Source organism: Grammomys surdaster, unplaced genomic scaffold, assembly GCF_004785775.1.
Source record: "Grammomys surdaster isolate TR1022 unplaced genomic scaffold, NIH_TR_1.0 174, whole genome shotgun sequence".
Classification (NCBI taxonomy): Eukaryota; Metazoa; Chordata; class Mammalia; order Rodentia; family Muridae; genus Grammomys; species Grammomys surdaster.
The window spans coordinates 11,652,686-11,680,116 of record NW_021604622.1 but is presented as its reverse complement, the minus strand read 5'-3'; the positions used below and the strand labels follow the sequence as shown (position 1 = coordinate 11,680,116).

The 27,431-nt window shown below is 34.8% G+C and overlaps 1 protein-coding gene across 2 annotated transcripts in view; it reads right to left on the bottom strand.

Moving 5' to 3' along the window:
* Window positions 1-27,431, bottom strand: part of Cdh9 (cadherin 9) — a 112,624-nt gene that overhangs the window by 49,037 nt on the left and 36,156 nt on the right. The window contains exon 2 of one of the 2 annotated variants that reach the window (XM_028767596.1): window positions 18,456-18,720. In XM_028767596.1, the coding sequence (XP_028623429.1) occupies window positions 18,456-18,680 (225 nt within the window). In that variant the 5' untranslated portion in view covers window positions 18,681-18,720. Of the gene's footprint in view, window positions 1-18,455; window positions 18,721-27,431 lie in introns of those variants that run through there. The other variant, XM_028767597.1, reaches the window with a different exon arrangement.

Below are 27,431 nucleotides of genomic sequence, written 5' to 3'. Positions count from 1 at the left end.
AGACAGACAGAGACAGACAGAGACAGACAGAGACAGACAGAGACAGAGAGTCTATTTGTGTTGTTCAGCCAGTCCTAAACATGGGCCTGAGCCTGTATGTGACTAACATACCTAGTGTCACTCCATCAAAGGGAATGAATTTTTCTTCTCCCATTGGGTATTAGTTGCATATTGGATTTTAGTGATTTGTGGAACTTTGCGCCCCCTTCAACATATCGGTATTGGGATTTTGTCTAGAGACAACTTGTACAAGGCTTGTGCATGCTCTCACATTCTCTGTGGGTGCATATGTGCTTCGTACTTGCTTACTCTGGAATATATTTGGCACCACCTCCTACCTCCAGCTCTTCCAATCCTTCCTCTTCTCCTACTTAGAGCCCTTATCTTTAATGAGAAAAAATTGATAAAAACATCTCATTTAGAACTGAGTGCTCCAAAGTCTCTTACTCTCTGCACATTGTCCAGTTTTAGATTTCTTGGGTAATTCCCATCTTTTCCAAGAAGCATCTCTAAGGACGAGTGTGTGGTGCACTGAATTATGGGTTCAGCTATGTATCATCAAGAGGAAATTTAATACTATGTTTCTTTAGCAGAATGAAAATGGCTTATTTTCCCCTAGGGTCAACAGCTATGGAATCTCAAGTTCCTGGCCATTTAGACAATGTCAGATATGTGTTTCATTTAAAAGGGTGGACCCTTAAATGTGATTAAAATTGGCTGATTAATTTCATAACAATTGTGCCACTCATCCAGTGTAACTTGCTGTCAAATTGCCATTGCATAACAAAGAATTTGTGATGGTTGATACTGATTATTTTCCTCCCAGCAGTGGTAATAGATACCTTATAGGTATCATACATGTATAGGTACCACAAATACTACTCTGTATTCTATAATCATGTAGAAGATGATGTGTAATAAATATAAAGGAATTCATGCTTTAATCATATGTCAGTATCAAAGAAAAAAGGTAAGTTTTTAAAATGCATATATACATGAATTTAGAGAAATGAAGAAAGCTAGAAAACATTTGGTAAAAACATTTTTTTCAAATTGAAACTCTCTGAGTAAATGTTTGAAATAAAGAGTAAGCATTATTTTCAACAGAATGTACCTGAGTGGGTAAGAGGTTTAAATCCAACTATGTCAGAATTTTTGAGGTACATGTAAAACTGGTGAGGATGCTATGATCTTGATGTAATATATACATCAGTGTGGGTAATGCCCTAATTACTGTCAGGTAATACATCAACTATTTAACAAAATTTGAACAGGTACAATAAGACAGACATCCATGTTAATATTCTATTTCCTTAGAGCCACAGTAGAGAATTAAGATCCCTCCCTGGTTTCCAGATTTTTCAATAGTTTTTCTTTTATGAGGACAACCCACTAACTTATGAATAAGTACAGAAATTTAAAAGTGTCCAAATGTTAAAGCAAAGTAAGTATGATTTGCTCTGTTTTTCATCACTGATATCAAGCGCCTATTCTAAAATACCACGAAGCTTCAAGGAACCAAATTATTCATCTCTACCCTGGTCATCAAATATTAGAAGTTATCTCACCTTTCTATATTCATTTTACTGTTTTTTTTAAACTAGATGACTTTTGAGGTTTCCTCATATCACTTAGAATTAAGGAGAGCATTTTAACAATGAAAAACTGTTCATCATTTTTAAAGACAATAATTTTGTGTTTAGGTGAAATTTGTTCTCTTGCATGTTTTGATATTTCATGTATAATGCAAGTTCCCAGGCTTGCAATTTCCTGTGTCTTTATGGATTCGCCTTTTGTTTAAAGTCCACTTTAATAATCACCACACAGGGCTTTAACTATTTTAACTACCACTGTTTTCAGATTTCTTTCCTTAGAATTAGTTTAAAGAATCCCATGCCAATTGTCAAATTGTTCATTTCCATGAGATTGACTGGAGAACAATTGACAATTTGCTATTATTTTTAATATTACTGTCGGGAAGGAAACCAAAATATTTTCATCTCTTCCTTGCCAAGAAAACAGTACTTTCATTTCAAATATTTAATAATTTTTATGATTAACTAAAGCAGAGAAGGAACCTGGATGCTGGGAATGTTTTCAACAGTTTTTAAACAATAGAGAATTTTCCATTTTTCATTTGTTTTCATATTTTCTTAGTTGGATCTAAGTTCATATTATGCTCTTTGGAAAGAAAAAAGTCAAAGTAGTCATATTTTCAAAACTTCAACACAGAAGAAATTTTAAGTGTGTATAATTTTACAAAATGTTTTTGTTATTAAGGAAATATATGTTAAAAATTTTAAACTATAACAATTTGAGAAGTGTATATTCCCAAGAGCGGTGTAGCTGGGTATTCAGGTAGATCTATTTCCAGTTTTCTGAGGAACCTCCAGGTTGATTTCCAGAGTGGTTTACCAGTTTGCAATACCTCCAGCAATGGAGGAGTGTTCCTTTTTCTCCACATCCTTGCCAATATGTGTTGTCACCTGAGGTTTTGATCTTAGCCATTCTGATTTGTGTAAAATGGAATCTCAGGATTATTTTGATCTGTATTTCCCTGATCACCAAGGACTTTGAATATTTCTTTTCTTGGCCATTTAATATTCCTCTGTTGTGAATTCTCTGTTTAGCTCTCTAGCAATTTTTTGATTGGGTTTTTGATTTTTTTTGGTGGTTACCTTCTTGAGTTCTTTATATATTTTGGACATTAGCCCTCTATTGGATGTGGGGTTAGTGAAGATTTTTTTTCCAACTGTAGGTTGCCAATTTGTCCTTTCCCTTACAGAGGCTTTTCCGTTTCATGAGGTCTCATTTATCAATTCTTCATCTTAGAGCCTGATCCATTACAGTTCTCTTTGGAAATTTACCTCTGTGCCAATGAGTTCAAGAAAGTTCCTACTTTCTCTCCTATTAGATTCAGTGTATGTTATTTTATGCTGAGGTCCTTGATCCACATGGACTTGAGCTTTGTTCAAAGTGACAAATATGGGTCTATTTTCATTTTTCTACATGCTGATTGCCAGTTAGACAAGCACCATTTATTTAAGGTGTTTCATTTCTTCCATTATATGGTTTTGGCGTCTTTCTCAAAGATCAAGTGTCCATAAGTTGTGGTTTTATTTCTGGGTCTTCTATTCTATTCCATTGATCATCTTGTCTGTCTTTGTACCAATATCATGCAGTTTTTATCACTAATGTCACTCAATTAACATTGTTTATTTTTCTTAATATAGACTTGCATATTTTATAGCATTGATATCATTTTTTTCTGAATATTTCTTTCCTCTATGCCTATAACTAAATCATGGGAAAGTATACAGTTTTATAACACACAAAACCTTAGTAAATTTATTGACTGCTTACTGCATCTGTACACTTATACAAAACATACATATATCATTACATCTGATGCATATTTCCCAGTAGACCCAAACTTATTTCATTATGATACATTTGTTTTCTTCAATTTATATCACAGTTTTCAGGTGTATTAGGCCAAAGCAAACAGAAATGATGCAAAGATTGTAAAAATTCCCTAAACCACCTGTGGGTCAAATACATCGGTAGTTATACTCTTCATTTCATTACTTTATTTGGACTTTGGTAAATCGACCTAAATACATCCTATTTATGAGGAAAAATATAAAATCTATTTTTGAAAATAAAAATTGACCTTGTCCAGTATATATGTATAAATCTATATATAAGATGATGAGATTTCTGTTTTTGTTTTAACTTGCAAGACCTGTGGTTGAAATGTCTGTAAAAGAATCCAGTAAGAATGGGTGTGGATGCTCACATATAATTCAAATTGAATCCCAGCAGAAACTTTCATTTCCTCTAACTTTTCTGAGCCAGAAACTGGGAACAAATGCTAGTAACAAAATCACAGGAAAGCTCCTGACAGGGAAGAGGCCACTGTTATCACAATGCACACATTTCAGCTACCTTTTATTCTTCCGAGTTCATAAATGCAAACGTCTGCTCCTTTCAACCTCCTCCTTGCCTATGCAAAGCTAAAATAGAAGCCTCTATTTCTATCCTTGACCAGAAAGTCAGAAAAGAATGTGTTTTTTCTGATTCAAGCATTACTCACTGTGAACACGGTCAAGATGAAGCGTACATTACCAGGAGTGAAATGACAAGAGAGAAAATTAGGATTCACTCATTGCTCTTATTATATCTCACAGAATGCAGACAAAGGTTGAAGTCTTGAACACATTTTCAAGGGGGCAATTTTTACACTCTAAAGCATGCTCTCTATAGCAATGTATTTCTACTCCCTCTATTTCATTCTAACTTTAGAGAAATACATGTAAAGTACAGCTAGCTTTAAGTAGTAATATCCATTGGGCTCTCAGTGCATACAGTCCATTAAACATAAGATTCACAGCCAGAGGGTAATGTTTATAGTGAGTTAACGTCATGTGATATTACAGGTACAGTTAAATCAAATCTCATAGAAAAAAATACATTTTTTACAATACGATTTATTTGAGGATATTTACATTTAAATTTTATTTCCTATATGATATCTTGTTATTATCGACCTAGCAACTTGCTGTCTTCCTCAGTTTCTTTTGTGATATGATGAGATGTGATGGGATGTGTGTGTGTGTGTGTGTGTGTGTGTGTATCTTCATTGTGATATGGACTTTAATCAATCTAGGAATATTACTTTTTATTTTCAAAACCTTACTATAAATACCATTAAATACATGCACACACGCGCGCACACACACACACACACAGGAGAGAGAGAGATAGAGAGAGAGAGAGAGAGAGAGGGGGGGGAACATCAGTCATACATTCATGTATATACACATAAACATATGCACATTAAATTGTGTGCTATGATTACATAAAAACAAATGTACTAAAAAGTATACAGAGAAAACCACCATCGCTTACAAGAAGGTGAGAAAGGCCAATAGAATGCAATAATGCATGATGACCCTTTTAATATCAACAATAATGTACCACCATAAAACAAAATAAAATATGTAGACGGTGCATGTATGGGAATTTAATTTTCAACATGGTGTAGTCTTGTGTGACTAATAGTGAAAGCCTCTTCATAGTACTAAGACATGGGTCATAACACAGTTTCCCATTAAAAGTGTAAGAGAACAAAGGTAGAATGGATTCTGTAGAAGAAAATCCTCTGCTAGGATAACAGGAAGGTAATTAGAGAAGGGTAGTGAAAAACCTAGGTTGTCAGAAAATGTTGGGTATCAAATGCAAAGCTCTAGATATAATGTTTGCTTAAAGAACCAATAGATATGGAGCCACCCAGAATTTAAGGAGATCAATTAGTAGGACAAGATCAATTACAAAAGAGAAACAAAAGGGAGGAACATCAAAAAGAAACTAAATATATCTTCACCTGGAATGTTATTTTTATATATGTCTTGGTGTATTTGTTTGTGAGCATGTGTGTGTATATGTGTGTGTATGTATGTATGTGTGTGTGAGAGTATATTTGCAGTGGTGTGTTTGTGAGTATGTGGATTTGTGTGTGTATTTGTGAATATGTGTATTTGTTTGTATGTGTGTGTATATGTGTACACTGGAGGTCAACCTCAGATGCTGCTTTTTAGGTTGTCTCCATGTTGTTTAGGACAGTTGCTTGGCCTGAAAGTAACTAATTAGGCAAAGATGGCTGATATCTATTATGAGGGACACACTTCTCCCTGATTTTCTAGTATTGGAAGCACTCTTTACTACACCTGTCCTTTTTATTACAAGGGTTCTTGGCAACCATGCTTATATCCTCATGGTTGCAGGGCAACTACTTTATCAACAGAAGTATTTCTTAGCCCCATTTCCAGTACAGTATTTTATTGGATGCTATTTGGTATTCATTGGGCATGACATGAAAATAATACTTCTCTGAATGGCCTTTGTTGCTTCAGTTTCTGCTCAATTTTTTGTCTCTGCATTTGAGTTATATAGAAACAATTCTGGGTTAAAATTTTTTGAGACAGGTGGGTGGCCCCATCCCTCAATTGGGGCTGTGCCTATCCACTGGAGATGGTGTTTACAGGTACTATCTCCCCTGTGTTGGGTATTTTAGCTATTGTAATCTCCTTTGGGTCCTGGGAACCTCTTGCTTCCCTGTCATCTGTGATTTTTTATTGGCTACCTCCAATTTTCCATCCCCAACTACTAAATACATGTGTCCAATGTCCTGACCCTCTATACTTCTCTACTGTCTCTTCCTATACTTGATCTTGCTCCCCCTTTTTTCTGCCTCTCCTCTCTCTTCCAGGTCTCTCCCTCCATCTATTTCCCACGATCTGAAAGATTATGCAGAGACTGTCCCACATAGAGATCCATCCCACCTGCAGACACCAAACCCAGACATTATTGTTGATGCAAAGGAAGTGCTTGCTGACAGGAACCTGGTATAGCTGTCCCCTCAGAGGCTATGGAAACACCTGATAAATACAGATGTAGATACTCACAGCCAACCATCAGACTGAGCCTGGGGACCCCAAAGGAAGAGTTAGGGGATGGACAGAGGGGGCTGAAGGGGATTAGAACCCAATAGGAAGAACAACAATATCAAATAACCTGACCACCCAGAGCTCCCAGGGACTAAAACCACCAACCAAAAATACACATAGGAGGACCCAATGGCTCCAGCCACATATGTAGCAAAGGATGGCCTTATTTGGCATCAATGGGAAGGGAGGCCCTTGGACCTGTGGAGGCTTGATGCCCCACTGTAAGGGAATGTTAGAGGGGTGATCCAGGAATGGGATGTGGGTGAGGGAGCACCATCATAGAGGCAAAGGGGAGGGAGATGGGATGGGGGGGGTAATGGAGGGGAAATCTGGCAAGTGGAAAGCTTTTGAAATATAAATAAATAAAATAACCACTAAAAAGAGAAATATATGACAAAATACCAAAAATAAAATAATACTTCACAGGACTCATTATATATGGCCAGACATTGAAAATAGTTTTCAAGTAAAAACTGTTCCTCCACTTTATTTGCAGATTGAGGACATTAGTAATCAAGAGCTGTTAGTATGACAGTCTTGATTTTAAGATGAGGAACTGGAGATGGGTCACAGAAAACACAGGTTTCTATCTAATTTTAATCGAATATCTGAATATTGTTTGTTAGTAGGCCTTTAAAATCGATTTGTAAGGCTTTAGAATGAGTTTGGCTTTAGCCTTCAGGTTGCTTTGAATTGACCATTTGTATTCAGCCAAGGTTACAGTTGGAAAACCTGATGAAAAACAGTATTCTGTTTAGCACTGAAAATACTGTTTAGGTATTAGATTTCAAAGTAGCATTATTATCTTTAGGAGCTTGTCTTTTGCATGTTCCATTCTTGATTTATATTTAACTTTACAGGTTATTATTTAAAGTATTCTGTATTAGGAGAATAATCCAGATTAACTATTGATACACTATTGTCACTGGGTTTAACTACATACCTTTACATATAGAATATTGCCCATTAATTTATAGCCTTTTCAGTTGTAAAGCTTTTCAAATGATTTAAAACAAAACAAAACAAAACAGAATAACACTTCTTCAAATCTGTTTCCCTCAGAAAGTGAGTTAAGGAGTATTTCTTAGAATGAATTTTTGTTCTTTGCATGCTACTGTTTGAGTTTTGGCTTTAATATGAGGATGAATATGAAGTTTTCAAACAGTGTTTATAGTGGTTTTCTGCCTTTTAAATTTGAACTAAAATGGTTAACTCCAAGCATTCACCTCTGACCTGGCAGAAGGACCGGAAGAGCAGAGGGGGATTGCAACCCCATTGGAAGAACAACATAGGCTGGCCTGATCACCCAGTTCTCCCAGAGACTAGACCACCAACCAAGGAGAGTACTTAAATGATCTTTGGCTCCAGATACATATGTAGCAAAGGATGTCTTTGCCTGAGAGGTGAAGCCCTTGGTCCAGGGAGGTTTGATGCACCAGAGTAGGGGGATGCTGGAGCAGTGGGGTAGGAGAGTGGGGGTGGGAGCACCCTCATACAGGCAAAAGGCAGAGGGGAGGGCAGATGTGGGATGGAAGGTTGGTAAAGGTATAATGAGGATATCATTTGAGATGTAAATGAATGGAATGATTAATAAAAATTTAAATAAAAGAAATTGTGACTTGTGACACAAGATAAATCCTTTCACTTCATTTTTTAAAAAATGAGCTATAATATGAAGACAATGTAGTCTTTATTTTACTATGTTTCCATTTTTTGTACTCTTTCTAATTCTGAGACAAAGTCTCATAAGAAGTTTGCTCAAGAGCAGACTTTGAAAGCTCATCCTGGAAGGGAACTCACAAATTTTGCATTTCATTGGATTTACAAGGATGTGTCTCCTTGTGCTGTAGCTCATTTGTTTGCTTTGTTTGTTTGTTTTGTTAATTTGTTTCATTGTAAAGTTTAATCCAAGCCGTCTTAAAGTCATTATCCTCCTACTCCATTTACTGCTGGTACATTCTGATGTACCATGAGTTATGATGAGACTTAACTGAATATTTTTCACACTACAGTTCAAAAAAATTTTTTTTCTGTCATTCTCTCTGTCCCCACTCAGCAGCATCCTTTGTAGACCCAAGTGATGACTTTCTACTTTGAGAAAAGAAGCAAAGCTCCATTGTATTTGCTATATACTCCGCCTTCTGCTTTTCAAAGAGGCAGGAAGTCACCTCAGAGCATTGGAATGACATCTGCCTATTCATTTTTCTACAAAGATTGATATTACTCTCATAACTACTGATTATTGAAACACTTGAATACTTTTGTGTCACCAGTGATACACAGTTTTATTTTTTCCTCATGTAGGAGGGCACTTTCAACAACACAGCAAGCACAGATGAAGAGTACAGATGGTCCATAGATGTTTACTCCATGTAAAAATAAAAATGCTACTGGGTACATTTCTACCAGTGAAACTACAATGGTAGAACTACAATATAACACGTGTATGAAAGCTAGGCAGCAGGATGGCAAGAAAACCTGTGCACAAGGACAAAAACCCAGAAATCATTTCTTATACTCAGTGCAGCAAAATAAAGCATTTTATGCCTTTTATTTGATGTTTTATGCTTGCAAATGTGTTTGACCTCCTGAGTACTTGCTAGGCAAAATGAGTAAAGCTTATTGGTACTCTATTTGCTTAATTTAAATAAGTGCTAATAAAACACTGGTTTATCTAAGAAACTGATGGTAGAGAAAAAAAACATCATTTTCCAAGAACAATAATAAATACAAAGAAAAATTAAATCCAGGTGTATTTACTTTTGGCTAGACAAAATTTCTTTTTTTAAAAAAAATATGAGGAATATCATATGACAATAAAGCATTCTGCTAAAACATTTTGCATATTTCAAAAATTATTCCTAAGTATACAGAATACTTGCTAACGAATAATTGTAAAAGGAAAAAGTATACAAAATAGTGACACTAACTAATAATTGTAAAAGAAAGTCGACATCTAAGTCTTAAAGCTTAGGTTGTATTATTCTTAGGCTACTTAACTGAAGATGTGAAGGATTAAAAAATAATAGTAGGAATTTATTTTTATTATATAAAATAATTTACATAATTCCTTCAATAAAAGTTTTAGCTCTGCAATTACACTAGTTACATTCTACCTATGTTTACCTTTCCTTATTATTTTCATACAAGAAAGAAACATTTTCTATATATATATATATTAGAATAATTTTTTCAATATTGTCTGAACCACATTTATACTACTAATTCCACTTCATAGAAAAATATTTTAAGGATGCAGAGGATCTTCCTATGGGATTGCCCTCTCCCTCTGTTTCTTCCAGCCTTTCCCTAATTCAACAACAAAGATCCCCAGGCTTCTGTCCATTGGTTGGGTGTAAGTATCTGCATCTGACTCTTTCAGCTGTTTGTTAGACTGGACCCCAGAGATCTCTCAGACACTGAGCCACCAACCAGGGAGCATACACCAGCTAATATGAGTCACTGGACACATACAGCAGAGGACTGATTGGTCTGGACTCAATGAGAGAAGATGCATGTAACCCCCAAGAGAGAGACTGGAGGCCCCAGGGTTTGGGGAAGTCTGGTAGGGTGGGAGTGGGGGACATTCTCTTGGAGACAAGGTGGGGGTGCAGATGACAAATGAGATGAGGAAATATCTGTTGGAGGGTGAACGAGGAGGGCTATAACGACTGGACTGTAAATAAAGATTAAGAATAAAAATAACAATAATAAAGATGCAGTGGATCATCCAATATTCATTTGTAGTAAAATAAATTTTAATAAGAAAAATGCATGTGTGATGGCCTATACGGTGTAAGTCCAGCAAAAACCGTACTATTATATATCGTTGGGTTCAAAGAATACTATACACAAAACCAACCTGCATATCAATGTAAGACTGGTGAAAATGATACCTATATCGAACACTTATGAGCATTCAGAAAAATATGGACAGCAACATCAACAATCATAACTATCTTGTTATTACTAGCATAGTATTACAATAATATAAAATAATAATTTAAAGTTCTACTGAGAAAATGAAGATGTCAGGTCAAGCTGTGTTGAAAATATTTAAATTGAAAGACAAAGATTTTTCTTTCAGGTAAACAAGACTGAAGAAATTTTGTGAGAGCATAAATAAAATTATACTAAGTAAATGTCAAAGAATTCTAGACCTCAGAAATACATAAACCAATAAAAATATATTAAATATGTCAAAATATTAGAGAGAAAAAACAAACTCTAGGCTGCTTATTTAAACCATTGTATAAACATTTTAGAATTATATTGAAAGACTTAATGCTAAATTGGCACAAGCATAACTTACACAAGCATCATCATCATCCTCCTCAGACTTATGGGTAAATTAACGTGAAGCAAAGGGACTCAAGTAAGATCTTTCTAGAAAAAGGATGTTTGAGACTGGAGCCCCTATGGTGGAATTGGCAGTGATCAATTTGTTAAAGAGTGTGTAATAAAAAGATAATAATTTTGAGGCAAGTGTTGATCTAGACCTTAGGGACACGATGTAAAGTGCTACTTAAAATGTGCATAATTATAAAATTTTAAACTACTATCTGAATTATTTTCTGAGATGGGAGAACATTATATATAATCAAACAAATTGTTTTCAGGCATATATGAAATATTTACTAAAGTCACTTTTGAAATGGTACTTTATTATTTTTAATTGATAAAAACAACAAAATAAAAGTCATATGAGAATATTTTTTAAAAATTGCATATTAGAATATTATAAGCACATTCATGGAAAGTTAGCAGTAAACTTGATTAATCATTTAGTGCACACATCCTGCTACGTATATAACTATTGAATATCTACTGTGACTTCAGTTACCTCATGAGCTCAGTGTAAAGCATGGTGAGAATTTTTGTAATCTCCTAGCTCTGTTGCCATGGACACCACCACAAAAACCTGTGATGCCTAATACAGGTCAAGAAGCTTTCCTCTGTGCAGATTACAAAATATTTGCACAGGAGAAAACCAAATATTTGTGGCTATCTGGAACAAATACCGTTGTTCTTTGAAAATATAAAGCACCAAGCTCTTAAATAAATAAGCAAGCATGATTAATTTAGAAAAAGATGCTCTAGTGGTACATCAGGCAATGTAGGATTAATTAAACACCCACTCTATTATGTCTTCATTACCTGGAAATACCATTTGACAGATCATTGTTATAGCTGCATGTGAAAATAGCATATAGTTTCTTGTAGTCACACAGATTGTTTAAGATAAGGATGAGGTCACCTGTTCACTCCTCGTTCTAGGACTTAACAGTGTTCTGTTCATTTTATTCAAGTTTTTTGCATTAACTGAATATTGATGAAATGCAGTATTAAAATTTATAACAAAATAAACCACAGCCTTATAAATACATACCCACCATATCTAAGACTAACTTTCCACATGGGTAAATGATTGACCAAGTTTGTATAGAGGAGTTACAAATTTTCAGAAACGTAGCTGACTGACATGCATACATGTATAATTGAGAAATTGTTGATGCTTAATATCAAAAACTCTCCCTAACATGAAAATAATATTTGCTATTAAACTCTGCATACCAAGTACAAATTTTTAATCACAGGAACCTGTGTGACTGTTTGAAGAACAGCAGAGAAAATCTAAATACTAAAATAAGTTAATACTATGTTAGTATTAACTGATAAAGACAAGATAAAACAGAAAGAATGAATTACAAATGTTGCCAACTGTGGCAGCACACCATTAATCCCAGCACTCAAGAGATAGAAGAGAAATGCTCTGTGAGTTAGTGGTCAGTTTGTTTTACATAGTGAGTTAAAGTTCCAAAGCACCCAGAGCTATATGATAAGACCGACCTATTTCAACAACAACAACAACGACAACAAAAAGAATAAGTAGATGATTATCAGCCAGTTTGGGTGATATGATTATTCTATTTTAGCTTAGTATTATTTAAAAAACTGTCAAGCCCAGTTTTATATATGAAAATGGCATGCTATCACATAACTATGGCAAGAATGCATGCTCTCCATGCCTATCCGGACGTTATCCCCATAGCTTTTCTCTACACAACTAAATAAACCTAGAGAAATGGCTACGTCTGCTAATTGACTTCTTGTGTCTTTTCTTCTTATCTCCTTCCCTTACTTTTTTAAAATTTTGAACTACTAAATTAATATGAGTACAGTGTATATCACCTTCATTTGTTGAAGTAGAATGAGAGGAAGTTGGAGTGATATAAATAGTTTAAAAGGCTGAAGTCAATAAAAGTAAAGGTGTTATGAAAAAATATATGTGTAGTTTGTTGAAAATAAAAACAGTATTTTGTACCACACTTAATAGTTAAAGCAGTTTTCCAGTTACTTATAACACACACAGACACACACAGACACAGACACACACACACAGACACACACACACAGACACACACACACAGACACACACAGAGACACACACACACAGAGAGAGAGAGAGAGAGAGAGAGAGAGATTGAGAAAGAGAGAGAAAAAGGGAGGGACGGAGGGAGGGAGAGAGGGAGAGAGAACCAAACTAAACCAACCAAACAAAAATACTTAAAAGTTAGAAATCTTTCATTTTAAATTCAAAGATATATAAAAAGGGTTTCCAAACTTAATTCAGTATGATTTGGTGTAGATTTTAATTTTAAATACTATTTTTATGTATTTCATAAGATATACAGATCATTTTGGGGAGGAAGTAATCCTAATTATATACTGTGAAGCAGCAGTATCCTGAAATACGAGTCGTTTGGGGAGTGTAGTATGCTGTGAAGCAAGTCTGTGTAGGCTGTCTTGAATGCTTAATAATTTTTCAAGTGTTTTATATTTGAAGTAACTGGGCCATAAAGAGAATTCTGGAGTACAATATATTTATAAGCCCCAGGTAACTGCTGCATGCATTGTATAAAATCATGAAAATCTAAAACATTTGTAAGGATATTTTATTTAGATTCTTAAAAACACTATAACACATTATATATGTGTATCAGATAAGTTTCATTCAATTTCAGAGTCCATTTCTCTATCTAATTTCATGTTTACTTGTTATTTCTATACATCAAACTGCTGTATTGTAAGAAATAACAGAATCAAAAGTAGCAGAAATTAAGCTATTACCCGTTATGTTACATATTCTTTTGGGATATATACTGTTTCGCAGACATATGAGCATATGTAAATAAGAGGAGATAAATTTCCACAGTTTGAAAATAAATATAAATGAAATTTGTATCAATTTTTCCCTTTGGATCTGTGACTGTTTTTTTTTTTGTTGTTGTTGTTGTTCCAAATGGCTACGGTAACCAAGCAGAGAATGTACCTGTACTGGCTGGTTCTGTGTGTCAACTTGACACAAGCTGGAGTCTTCACAGATAAAGGAGCCTCCCTTGAGGAAATGCCTCCATGAGATCCAGCTTTAAGGCATTTTCTCAACTAGTGATCAATGGGGGAGGGCCCACCGTGGGTGATGCTATCCTTGGGCTGGTAGTCCTGGGTTCTATAAGAAAGCAAGCTGAGCAAGCCAGGGGAAGCAAGCTAGTAAGTAACATCCCTCCATGGCTTCTGAATCAGTTCCTGGTTCCTGACCTGCTTAAGTTCCAGTCCTGACTTCCTTTAATGATGAACAGCAATGTTGAAGTGTAAGCTGAATAAACCTTTTCCTCCCTAACTTGCTTCTTGATCATGATGTTTGTACAAGAATAGAAACCCTGGCTATGAAAGTTCCAGTGAGGGCAGAATGTTCATTGAGAATGCTCTGACTCCACTCATGGTGATGCGAGCTATAGGAGAGCAAAGCTGTGAGTTAAATCTATGAAATTTCACCAACTAACTTCTTGCAATTCCAACGATGATAATTTGGGTAAAGTTCTATAACAATTTCCTCTAAAATTGTTCCTTTCTAGAGAGAGGATAGAGGCTCAGGATATAAAACCAAACAAACAGAACAAATAGACAAAATAAAACAGGAGTTATTGAAAATTCTTGAAAGCTGTAAGATCCAGTAAGTCCCTTCCCAAGCTTGCATAAGCAGCAAGCAATGTTGAGGAGAAGTAACTCTGCTTGGCCAAACTGCCTGAAATATGTTCTGAGAGCTCCAGGGGTGTGGCTTACATTAGTCTTCACACATTTTAAGGTTGATTTTTCTGTTATGCAATGACCTTTGTGTCAACCATATTACTGTAAATGATATCTGCTTACAGTCACAGCAATAACACAATATGTTCATTGGTTCAGGAATCCAAAGATAGGGATAGCATTCCCTTAGACAATAATCAGTGTTTCACTTATCATCCGTGAGGTCCATAGGTTTTGATTCTAACTACTAAGGAAGATATATGACAGCAGGTCAAATGTACCATGTTCCTTATCTTGCAGCAAGCAAATACTAAGTATAATGCTTTGTGCTGAATTAATATCAATATTTTTAATCAAATGTATTAAATAAAGGGTTACATCATATAAAGCACATGGCTTTATATACATATGTGTACAGCACACTCAATGTTGCTGTTCATATTTGCTTTATTGTAAAACTACCTCTTTAAATTTAAACTGAAATCTTTGATTTGAGGTATATATGAATTTTTACCTATATAATTTTCTATTATTTATAAATTGTTTTTTTCCATATGTCTTGCGAGATCTACTTTTTGAAAAACTAAGGAAAACTGGAAATTGCTTTGTGTTAAAAGCTGTTTTACCTTTCCCATTTTGCCCTGTTATAAAGACTTCAAGTAAATTCACCAGGCTTAATGTCACCAATGGGATGAATCCTAAATAATAACTTTGTATTTAATTGGGGAAACGATTTTACCTTAGTCATAAATTCTGTCCATTCTGTAACTAAAGTGTCAAATCTTCATAGGAATTCAAGAATTTAACCATGCTTAAAGCTAAGGATAATTAGTCTTTGCAAATGCCAACGGGTACTTATCTAAACAGCCAAGAGAGGGACTGAAGTAATGATAAATAAGAACGTGATAAACCAGTAGTCCTAAAACCTGCTCTATAGAGAAATTTTAATCCAGCAACATGGCTGTTTTGGCAAGGGATCAAATTCAAAGACCTTCTAGGTCTCTGTGATCCAGCTGGAAAGCAGACATGCCCTGGATTACAATATGACCTGGCTGGAAAACAGACAAACATTTAGTACACAAGTTTAATCCCTAAAATGTAGCTAAGGTTAGTTTGTTTAAGGAAGCAACCATGTTTGAAAGTGACCTCTAACTGAGTGACAAAGTGACAAGGATATAACAGAATGAGTCAAAGATAGGATATACCCAACTTTTGAGAGCAGAGGGGAAAGAGAAATTACTACAGAGAGTATTACAGAGATAGGGAGGCAGTTTTATTGGGACAGATTTATAGAGACAGGTTACATGTAAAGACAAAACTAGCCAGAGAATGAGAAAGTGCCAGAAGGTTACAACATATTGCCAGAGTTGGTTTGAGGCCACGCAGAGCAATTCAGTCAGAAGCTGAGAAAAGCCAAATAGAATCAGTTAGCTTGTAGAGGACTTTGAACCAGAACAGCTGAGTTGTACCAGTGAACCAGAAAGATCTCAAAAGTGTGAGTTTATTCAACAGTAAGTGTTAGGGATGACAATTATATCCCAGAACAAAGAAAAGTTACTTTTACACTGCCAAAAGGCCTATTTAATGTCAAAATATATGAACAATAAATACACATACAAGATAAGAACTATATCAAAGTAATTAAAGTACATAGTTTTCAAGAGGAAAATAAGTGGTTATGTTGTTGCCATATTTCTTGAACTCGTATTGTTTTCAGTAGAAAACTGAACTCTTCCCTAGACAAAACTATGGTTGTTATAACATTTTGTATACGTTGCCTTGAGTCTGCTGTTGAAGATAAATATGCAAATAAAAAGAAAGGAAAATTGATGTACCTATTATCTTAAATAGTACTTTGGAACAATTTGACAAAAATGGGTCAAATAGAAATTAATTAATACACATTAGTTAGAAAACCTTTTAATTGTAAGTTAAACCACAAATACTTGAAACAGGCTGCAATAGTCATAGGATTATAACAATCACCTCTTTTGTGACCGTTTTCCTGCATCTGTGATATGACAGGGATGAACCATTTCTGAAACACCCTGTAATTCAACTGTATGTCCTTTATGTACTACCCCCAAAGAAAGAAGTGCAAAGCAATTTCAAGCCCTTAGACACAAACGCTTGCTTGTTGAACTTGACATGTCCTGATGATACCTATTAACTAGAGTGTGAAAGTGATGTTAAATGAGGGATATGGAAGGATGACATATGACTAACCTAAAAAGAAATAAGATGCCAGAAGAGAATCAGGGAGTGAACTAGAGTGGGCAAATGTGTATGACCCAAGCAGCCATGAAACAGAGCTCTCAGAAACAAGGAAATAATAGGCTTCAGTTAACAGAGACTTTATATGAAAAAGCACATTGGCCCACACAAAATGAAGTAGAACAAGATTTTGACAATTTCTAAGAATAAATGTCCTCTTGGTTTGAACGGTGTAGATCTAACTGTTGTGCATCAGTTATAAATTTTGTCTGCATTTTTTTCATCTAGTCCAATTGTCTCCTATTGTCAGTGAGTCAGTTCTCAGATCCTTTATGCTAAGTACCTGTATACCAAGAATAATGAAAAATGAAAGTCATGTGGGTGTTCGTCAGAGTGTAAAATAATTTATAATGTTACACTCAGGCTGGTTGCACATCTGAGTATTGAATTTAAGCTATGAATGATCAGAGAGACCAGTAGAATGAAGAATACAGATATAATTGGCTAAGAAAAATAATCAGGAAGTATCAAAGATTTTATGATTTAAAATTACAGGATGCCATGAACTAAAATGGTAGTAGTTAAAGGTGAAGGAGAGAGTAGATATTAAATCAAATTAAAATCCAGCATCCCAAAAGAGAGCTGGATTTTCTGTCTTATTTCTATTCCTAAATACTAATGGACACACTCTTTAATGACATAAATATTGAAATATACACATAATACATAGATAAGATTACATACATATATATGTAAAAATATGTTTGCATACATATTTTTCGAGTAATTGCATTTACCAGGTCATTTTAAGAGGTCAATATCTCTCTCAAGGAAGTTGTAGTTTGACACTGTAGGATGCCACGCTAAAGGTAGTGTCTTTCTTCTTCGTTGTTTTTGCTGCATTCTTCCCCTACCTTATAGTTATGCAGGAATACCTCTTCACTGATTTAAGAAGCAGAACATTAAAAAGTTGGTTTGTTTTTACACAGTTCATTTTATTATGAACTATAAAGTAGTTACCAAGATACATTAATATATTTAATAAATGTTATTGTATAAAATAACTACATTTTGGCTATAGTCATGTGACACATGAAGTATTTATCATGATTTTTAAACTAAAAAATAATTTGATTCATACATATGCATGTATTTTACATATATATGTTCAAATAACACTTAATACAATATATATATACATAATACAATATATAAATGTATATATTTGTAATTCAATCAAATCTAGCTTATTAACTGTGAATCATGACATTGTGTGACTATTTTCTTGTTGCTGCTTATTTCTTTCCTTTTCTTTTTTTTTTTTTCTTTTTGTCAGGCAGAATCTAGCAAAGTAGTCCAAGTAAACCTTCTTGTGATCTTCCTGTTTCAGCTTCTTCAGTACTTGGGCAGGAAGTGTGGGCCAACCTACCTGGGTAATTTCATATTTTGTTGTCTATTAAATTTGTTTATATTAGGTACGTGAATGGTACACTTCACACAAGTCTCAATGGAAGAATTTACAGGAACACATTACCAACAATAAAACTCGTCAAATGTTTTAGAAAATTATGAGCAACATAGAGTTGTTATGAGGGATAATAGATATTCTTTTAGCTTTTGGATTTTCCAGAGAAAAATTCTTACCTTTCCTACATACTGAGTGTCTGTACCTGTATACTCTTCTAACAAGAAGAACTGATTCCACATCCAGCCACGCTTGGTGCGATGGAGCATTTTACCATCATCCTTTTTCAGATTCATTATCCTTCTCAGGAAGTTACTGTTATTCTTTCCTTGTAATGTGCTGTTGTCAACCATATGGAAAATGCAAGTCCAGATGATCAGGTAAAGACAGTGGTAAGTCCTCATTATCTTCAACTTCAAAAGGATGAAAATTTCAATGTCTGTTCTGTAGAACAAAATGTAGAAGAGAATTAATGCACATTCGACAGCTCGATTTAAGATAATATTAAAATCATAAAACAGTAACTGTGCAAACTCAAACCACTGAAATTCTGCAAATTAAACTTTTGATATGTTATGAAATTAATTAATTTGAAGTTATAAGCCTTAATAATGAGGTATATTTAACTATATATACATGTTAATGAACCCAGATATTTTAATGAAATTTGTTTGATTCTCTTTATCTAGTAGTTTTCAGAATGTGTTCTCCATTACTTTCTTTTTCTGAAATGGACCAATGCAAGTAAGGAAATAAGAAAAAAAATAGTTTTTTTATTACTAACAAAAGATATATTCAATCTACTCAAAACAGGTGAGAAGACTCAAATTTATGACCAAAACCTAGAAGAAAACATAATGAGAACAACTTCACTGCGTCCTCCAACACACAGAATCGGCAAGTGTGTTTTTTGTGCAAACTCTGAAATCAGACAAAAGAAAAACAAAAACAAATAAAAGAGATTCTTTAAGACTAATGTTATTTGAAATACGCCGAATGAAACAATGAAAAGAGTTAAGAGGTAACTAACAGAAAGGAAGAGAATATTGAGATAGCATATGTGTGATAGATTTTAATACTTTTAAAAATTATTTTATTTATTTACATTTCAAATGTTGCCCCTCTCCTGGTACCCACTCCTACAGTTCTTCACACCATCCCTTTCTTCTTAACCTCTGAGAGTGTTCCTCACGCCACAGCATACTCCTTCCCTGAATCATCAAGTCACTACAGGATTAGGTCAACCTCTCCCTCTGAGAACATATGAGGCAGTCCTCTGCTACATATATATGCTGGTTGCCTTGGGCCAGCCTGTGTATGCTCATAGGTTGGTGGCTCAGTCTCTGGGAACTCCCATGGGACCATGTTAGTTGACCCTGTTGGTCTTCCTATGGGGTTGCCATCGCCTTAACCTCCTTCAATACTCCCCTTAACTTTTCCATAGAGGTCCCTGACCAAATATGTGAATAATACAAAAATAGGATCCACATTGCCAAAATTAGCTTGATCAAACACAGGCAAGAAAGATAAATCAACATTCTGAGAAGAAAAATAAAATATTTTAAAGATATTTGAAAAAATCAGCGCACAAATTTCCTCACGAAAATATAAACAAAACCATAAATCATCCCACTGAGACTGGCTGTTAAGAGAAACAGAAAAAAATAATAGTGGTGATAATCTGGAAAACGGGACCTGTAGAAACTATTAGAAGGATTTAATAAAATACAAAAAGTTTTTTCTTTTATGGAAAACACTATAAAATTTCATAAAAAATAAAAATAATGTAGTAACTAAAATGCTATGCTATTCTATAGTTTGTTAATTTGTAGAATACAACTGACACTCCCAGTTCTAGTTCCTCAGATGAATACATAACCAGGATTTACTGTAGAAATCAGGACAGCAAAGAGGAAATGTTGTTGGGTATAAGGAGTGTGAGGAGGAATACAAAAGAACATAATATGGTAAAAGTGATCTGTAGGAAGATTGGGAAAAAAACTGAGGTAGGGGCTCTAATTGGGGAAGAGGGGGGAGATTAACATAGAATAAGAGGTAAGAATAGTAAAATAATAGAAAGGAAGTCTCAAAAAGTCATAACAATTAATACTATTGACTACCCAAAAAAGCAAAACCTATAACACATGTAACATTCATAAATGTACCTATGTAATGAATTTAAATGAATGACCTCATCTGAGTTGACAATGCTTCATCCAACAGCCAAGACAACTCTTCTTATGATGTGATTGCTATAATTAGAATATTATTTATTTATTTAATTTTTGTGGATATTTTATTCACTTACATTTCAGATGTTATCCTTTTTCCCATTTTCCCCTCCAGAGACCCCATATCCTATCCCTCCTCCACCTGCATCTATGAGGGTGCTCCCCCCCCCCCCCCAGTCCCAACCCACTGCCCTGGCATTTCCCTACACTGGGGCATCGAGCCTTCACAGAACAAAGGTCCTCTCCTCTCATTGATGTCAGACAAGGCCATCCTCTGCAACATATGCAGCTGGAGCCATGAGTCCCTCCATATGTACTCTTTGGTTGGTGGTTTAGTCCCTGGGAGCTGTGGTGGTTCTGATTGGTTGATATTGTTGTTCTTCCGATGGTGTTGCAAACCCCTTCAACTCCTTCAGTCCTTTCTCTAACTCCTCCATTGGGGTCTCCTGCTCAGTCCAATAGTTGGCTGTGAACATCTGCCTCTGTATTTGTCAGACTCTGACAGAGCCTCTCAGGACACAGCTATACCTGGCTCCTGTTAGTATGTACTTCTTGGCATCTGCAGTAGTGTCTAGGTTGCGTATGGGATGGAACCCCAGGTGGAGCAGTCTCTGGATGGCTTTTCCTTAAGTCTCTGCTTCACACTTTGTCCATCTATTTCCTCTAGACAGGAGCAATTCTGGGTTAAAAATTTGGGGATGAGTGTGTGGCCCCATGCCCCAACCAGGGACCTTGTCTAACCTCTGGATATGGTCTGTATAAGTTCTCCCTCCACTTTTTTGGTCATTTCAGCTAACCTCATCCCTGTTGGGTCCTGGGAGCCTCTTGCTTTCCTGGTATCTGGGACTTGCTGGTGGCTACCCCCAGTTCTCTATGCCACATTGCTATACACCTCTGTTCAAATTCCTGACTCCTTGTGTATGATCCCTGTATCCTTCCATCTAAACAAAACAAAGAAACAAAACAACAATAAAAGCAACAAAATTTCAACTTGATAGTTCATTTCTGAGTTATTGCTCAGCATTGTTCAAGACACTCCCAAAAGATATATGGTTTTGTTGGTTCCCAGCATTGTCTCCTAGAGGTAAAAGATAAGTTTCTCTGGCCAAGTACAACATGCTTTCCCAGATGCAGGGCAGAGAGGCCAATGAGGTGGACCTAATGTGAAAGTCTTCTTTCTGATGACTAGCTTTCATCTCACCAGAAAGCACCATGCAAACTTACAATGGAAGAAAGTAAGCAAGAGTCCTACCCAGCTATGGTACCTGTGACCAATACCAGTTATCAGCATGGTACAATAACCCTAAAGCTGAATTTGAACCAAGCACACCCTTGGAATAATCTGGGAGAAGGCAAATATTGTCAAAATATACTGTATGAACATTTTTATATAAACAGAGAGAAATAATATTCCTCCATAGTTTTCATGTAGGCAAGTCTGTAGAGTGATTTCTTGTGTAATGATTGATTCTGGAAGGCTCGAATTTTGGTCTTAGGTTATAAATGACATCAGAGATATACAGATCAAATAGATTATATTTGGAAATATATACATGTACATATATTTACATACATATGTACATACATACAAGCATACATATCTAAACTGATAATTCTGATTTATTTCCACTGTGAAATTTTATTTTGACATTAACTTTGATGATCAGCCTTTCAGTAGAATTTAAAATACTGCTCATTTCTGAAATACGCTTTAAAGGAGATATTCATCTTTTGTGGAATGTAGACATCTGAGTGGGAAAAATCTAGTTGTATTTAATGTACCAGCATTTAGGCAGTGAAGAATAACATGCAACTTTGTAGCTTAAAATAAGTTAACATTTTCTTTCACTACATTCAAAGCTGCTGAAGTATTCCAACATAACATTTAGAGATGAATTTGGCTAACTAAAGAATGTTAAAACATATAAAAGAGATTCGGGGGGGGAAGATATGAGTAAAGCTTGTTATATCTGTTCAGTAAAGGACAATGATGAATTCTAGAAATACAACTTGACATTAATAATGACTACTACAACTATCTTGTAACAATATGTATGACCCTTAATCAGGAACACACACACACACACACACACGCATGCACGCACACATTTATGTTTCTCTATGCCTTTTTAATAATTTGGCAATTGATGTGACTTCCTATACTCCTACAACTTTGCACATGTCCCTTTGAAATTTCTGAGAACTTATGAAATTTCCTAAAGATCCTGAGGATGAAGCTGCACTGAGCTTCTTGTAGAGTCCTTCTGAAGCTAGTTCTGTGTATATGTACGCTTGTGGACATATGGGCACATATCTACTGGCGTGTGTGTGTGTGTCTGCGTGCGCACGCATGCATGTGTGCTTGTGTGCTGCATTTTTTTTCTCTTCCTATATATGAGCTTGTGCACTTTAGATTGTAAACTGTGAAGCTGAAAAAGAATGCTTGGGGATTTAGATTCTCTATTTTACAGATAAGTTCATTTAAGGATTAGAATGTAACAGTCTGGCTTGAATGTTTGGACAATGCTCAAATCCCTATGTTAATAACCTACTGCCAGCTAATGTTAATTTGGAGATGGTTAAGCCAGAGAACAGAATCACTCATGGCAAAATTAGTTCTGTATAAGAACATGGCAGGAATTCAGTTCTCTTTCCCTATTAGCTGCATGGGACTATAAGGAAGATAGACAGTTGTCACCCTGCATGTCTAAAAGGACAACTTGATCATAGACACATCAGTATCCAGAACTTTCAGAAAGAAGACGTTGTTGGTAACATGGTCTTTGAATATTAAGTTAAATATTCAAAGCCAAAATCAATGAGGACAACATAAATTCAACACAAAAGCATGTATTTAAAGGCTTGGTTTAAAATTTCCCCAATTGTTAGTTTTATCTAGATTCAGACTGAGATCTGTATAAATATTATTTGGGTTGACATTTTATTTGTATTTCTCTATCATATACTTTTAAAATCTCAAAGTAACCACATGAAGCATGGAATATTTCACCTGTTACCCTTTTTTCTATTGCAATGTACATTTATGACTTTTGCATGCTTAAACATAGTTTTTATTATTTCATTCATTCAGTATTCTACATGGTGGACTCCTTCTCTAAGATATAACATAATTTGTATGAATGATGGGAGAAATTTTTGCATCATTATGTCCTGCAAAGAATTTAGTGGCACTTACTTATTAATGCAAAACTATCTGGTCGATGTATTAGTGCTAATATGTTTACTGTTTACTTGAAAACACAGGTCATCTATTGAATACTTATCACTCACACAGATAAACAACACAAGAGACATGTAAAAATTGATCATAGAAGGTTTATTGTCTTCGAGAGAAGTAAGAGATTGTTTTTGTTTTTATAACATCAGTCATAAAATTTATTATGTTCTCACTGACATTCACAGAAGTTTGCATAAAGTGAGATTAAATGTTAACAGCAAATATGACTGCTATAAATTATAGAATGCTTCCTATGAACTTTGCCACTCTCTGATTTAATACCTTTACTTTAGTCAATCTTTTTTGCAAGTATTTGTTTTACATTTAGGAAACATTACTGTAAACCTCCTGTGGCCAATTTAACACCTGCACACTCTTTGGCTCTGAGATAAAAGTACACAGTTTAAAAGGTTTTCTGCTACATTTGATTTTAAAGTTAGCAATCTCTGTCCCACGGGGTTTATTAAAAATTCTTCACATCCTTTATTTATTCAATAGCAACAAGCTGATTACTAAATTTTCTATGCCTAATTATCTCTATCAGCCTTAACTGCTCTGCATTTTGATCACAATTTTGTTGATAAATAACTAACGCCAAATACATTATGAAGAACAGCATTTTAAATTTGGGTGAACTTTGATTTTGTAATCAGGCAATTCACCTGAATCTTATTAGTTTAAAAACTGAAAATTGTTTTATCATTATTTCCTTATTTGTTTAATTATATTTAAATTCCAATCTCTTTCAGAAGCAAGAAAAATTATGCTTTAGTCAAATTAAGTTGAATATTTACCAGTTAAATACCTAACTAAAATTAAATTTATTTCTGGACCTATATACTTACAAATTTATATAGTTTTAAAATAAATGTATATTTAAAGCTTATTTTATTATTAATCATGTGATAAGTGTATCTGTCTGTGAATATATATATACATTTCAGTGCAGTTTCCCCTTCAGTCCAGAAGAGGGTGTGAAAACCCAGTGCACTGGAATTCTAAAACAGTTGCACTCCATCCAATATGAGTGCTAGGAACTGAATTCTGGTCCTCTACAAAAATTTTGGTACTAATGTTTTGAAAACTAACTTTTTTTTTCAAGATAGGATTACTCTATGTAATCCTGCTGTCCTGAAACTAACTGTATAAATCAAGCTAGCTGCCTGCCTCTGCCTCCTGAGTGTTGGGATTCACAGTGTGCCAGCAAGGTCAGGCCAATCGATGTTTGGTTTAACTTGATGCCTAAGCTGTGAGGAGACATGCCCTACATTGCCTGGATGGCCAAGTACTAGAGAAGGGATAACCTATACACCTATGCTAAAAACAAAGATGACTGGAAAAAGCAAACAAAACAGAACACAACATAATCAAAGAAGTGATTTCTAATGACATTCTGCTATATTCATAGAACGGTGCCTTGTCCAGTCATAATTAGGTTTCCTCCAGTAGCAGATGAGACTGGTTACAGAGACTCAGAGCCAGAGGATACACAGAGTTAAAATTGAAGTTTCCATCAGGTTTCTCCCACTGAAGATCAGGGAATCCCTCTGAAGAGGGAGAAGAAGGCCTATAGAAGACACCAGGAGAACATTCCCTACTACATCAAATAAGCAAGGCTCACACAGGCTAACATAGACTGAAGTGATGATGATAGGACCTACATGGGTCTGTACCAGGTCAAGTGTGTTCATGTTAAAGCTCGTAGCTAGATATCTTTGTCTGACTCCTAACAATAGGATAGGGTTTGTCTCTGACTCTTTTGCCTGTTCTTGACAGTCTTTCCCTCCTATTGGGTTGCCTTGTCCAGCTTCAATCTGAGGGCTTTTGCATTGCCCTCAATTAATTATATCTTGTTTTTGTCTGGTTTGGCTGTCATCTTTTGGAGGCAGGCTCTTTTCGTAACTGGAAACAGAGGAGGAGTGGATCTCAGGGAGAAGGAAGTTGGGATGGGGTAGGAGGAGTGGAGGGAGGGGAAGTGTGGTTGGGATGTATTGTAGAAAAGAAGAATCTATTTTAAACACAAAAGGGAAAAAATAAAAACAGAACTATTCTTAAAAGGAAATTTTGTGTTATAGACAAATAATTTATATTTTTCCCAATGACATTTCAGAGCTTGGCGAGTTGAAGCAAAATATTTCTCAAATGTCTTACTTTTCTATTGCCATTAAAAAAAAGTTATAACCAAGTCAACATATAAACTTACTTAACCTGCTGCTCGCCATTCATGTTTAGAAGACATGACGTCCGTTATCAGAAGAACGCCATTAGGGCTGTATACTATAGCATACATTGTGGTCCACAACCACAAGGTGGAGAGTGATACCTGAGAATGGCCGAGGTTTTTGTTTAGTTTTATAGTTTTAGTTTTAGGGTTTTTTTTTTTTATTTAAATCCTGTCTCCTGTAACATAATCTCTTCCTATAAATCCATACTGCCTAATTCTTCCTAAAAGTTCTAATAACTGGAGCTCAAATATTCAAATATATGAACCTTTAAGGGTTATTCTCATTCAAAAATACAACATCATTATATAGCAATTAGGTGTGTTTTCGAAATACTCATATGCATGATGATATATTTATGACATCTGTAATGTTTCCACAGTTCTCATGTGTTTGTATGCATTGTACAAACATGAGTAAGAGTTGTTTTAGGATATATCACATAAAGGAACACATTTTATTGGTATGTGATACCAAAAGTGAAAGAAAAGTAACTAAAATTTTAAAAGATATGTGCTTTTAGTGAACTTCTTCCCCGATCCTTTTATGTTTTTCACTTATATAATTTTACTTGTGCTTGTTTTTGAAATACATGTCTACTATTTTGTTTGAGTCTCCATATTTTAAAAATGTTAATATCTCATATTGATAAAGTTTTCTTAAATGCACACTTGCAGGCTGTTTTTATATTGTAAAAATATTTTAACAAAAAATAATTATTTTAAGAAATTCTAACCATCCAGTACTCTATAAGCAATATGAGAGATACGACCATCAAATCTCTTTTTGTAAAATTAGTTTAGAAGTTCCTTAGAAACCTGGAAATTTAAATTACTATTTAGAAGATTTTGACTAGAAGAGAAAATCTGAATCTACTTTGCTAATGTCCTATAAAAGTAGTAACAATATTATTATTTACTTAGAAATATCAGAAAATACATAGAATGTGTATGGCAGATGGTGAAGTCATTTAATAGCTAATGTCAGAAAATGAAGGAAATCAGCACTATACAGGAAAATAGACCAATATTAAGAGAAGAAATTATTAATGACTTGATATATGCAAGTAACCCATTCCCATCTATTTAAAGAACATCCAAAAAGTTATTCTTACACTGTTCCTCAAATGACTTCTAGAATGTCAAAAACTAAATTCACAACCCTGCTACAAATGTACCATGTGGTGTTCATCAAGATATTATGATATTAGTTTTACATATTACTGTAATATGAGACACTAACACAGAAAAGGATTAAATTAATCCTTATAGTAGCTCATTTATTTCAATATGAGGATATCTATTATAAATGTATAATTCAGTTAGTGTCAGAGATGGAAATACACTTGATGGGGGAACACATGTCTGTCTGTGTTCATGTGTTTTCATGGTTGAAGAATGTTAGCTAGCAGTTCATTAATGGCTTGAAGACCAATAACAATTCTGTCATCACAAGTACACACAC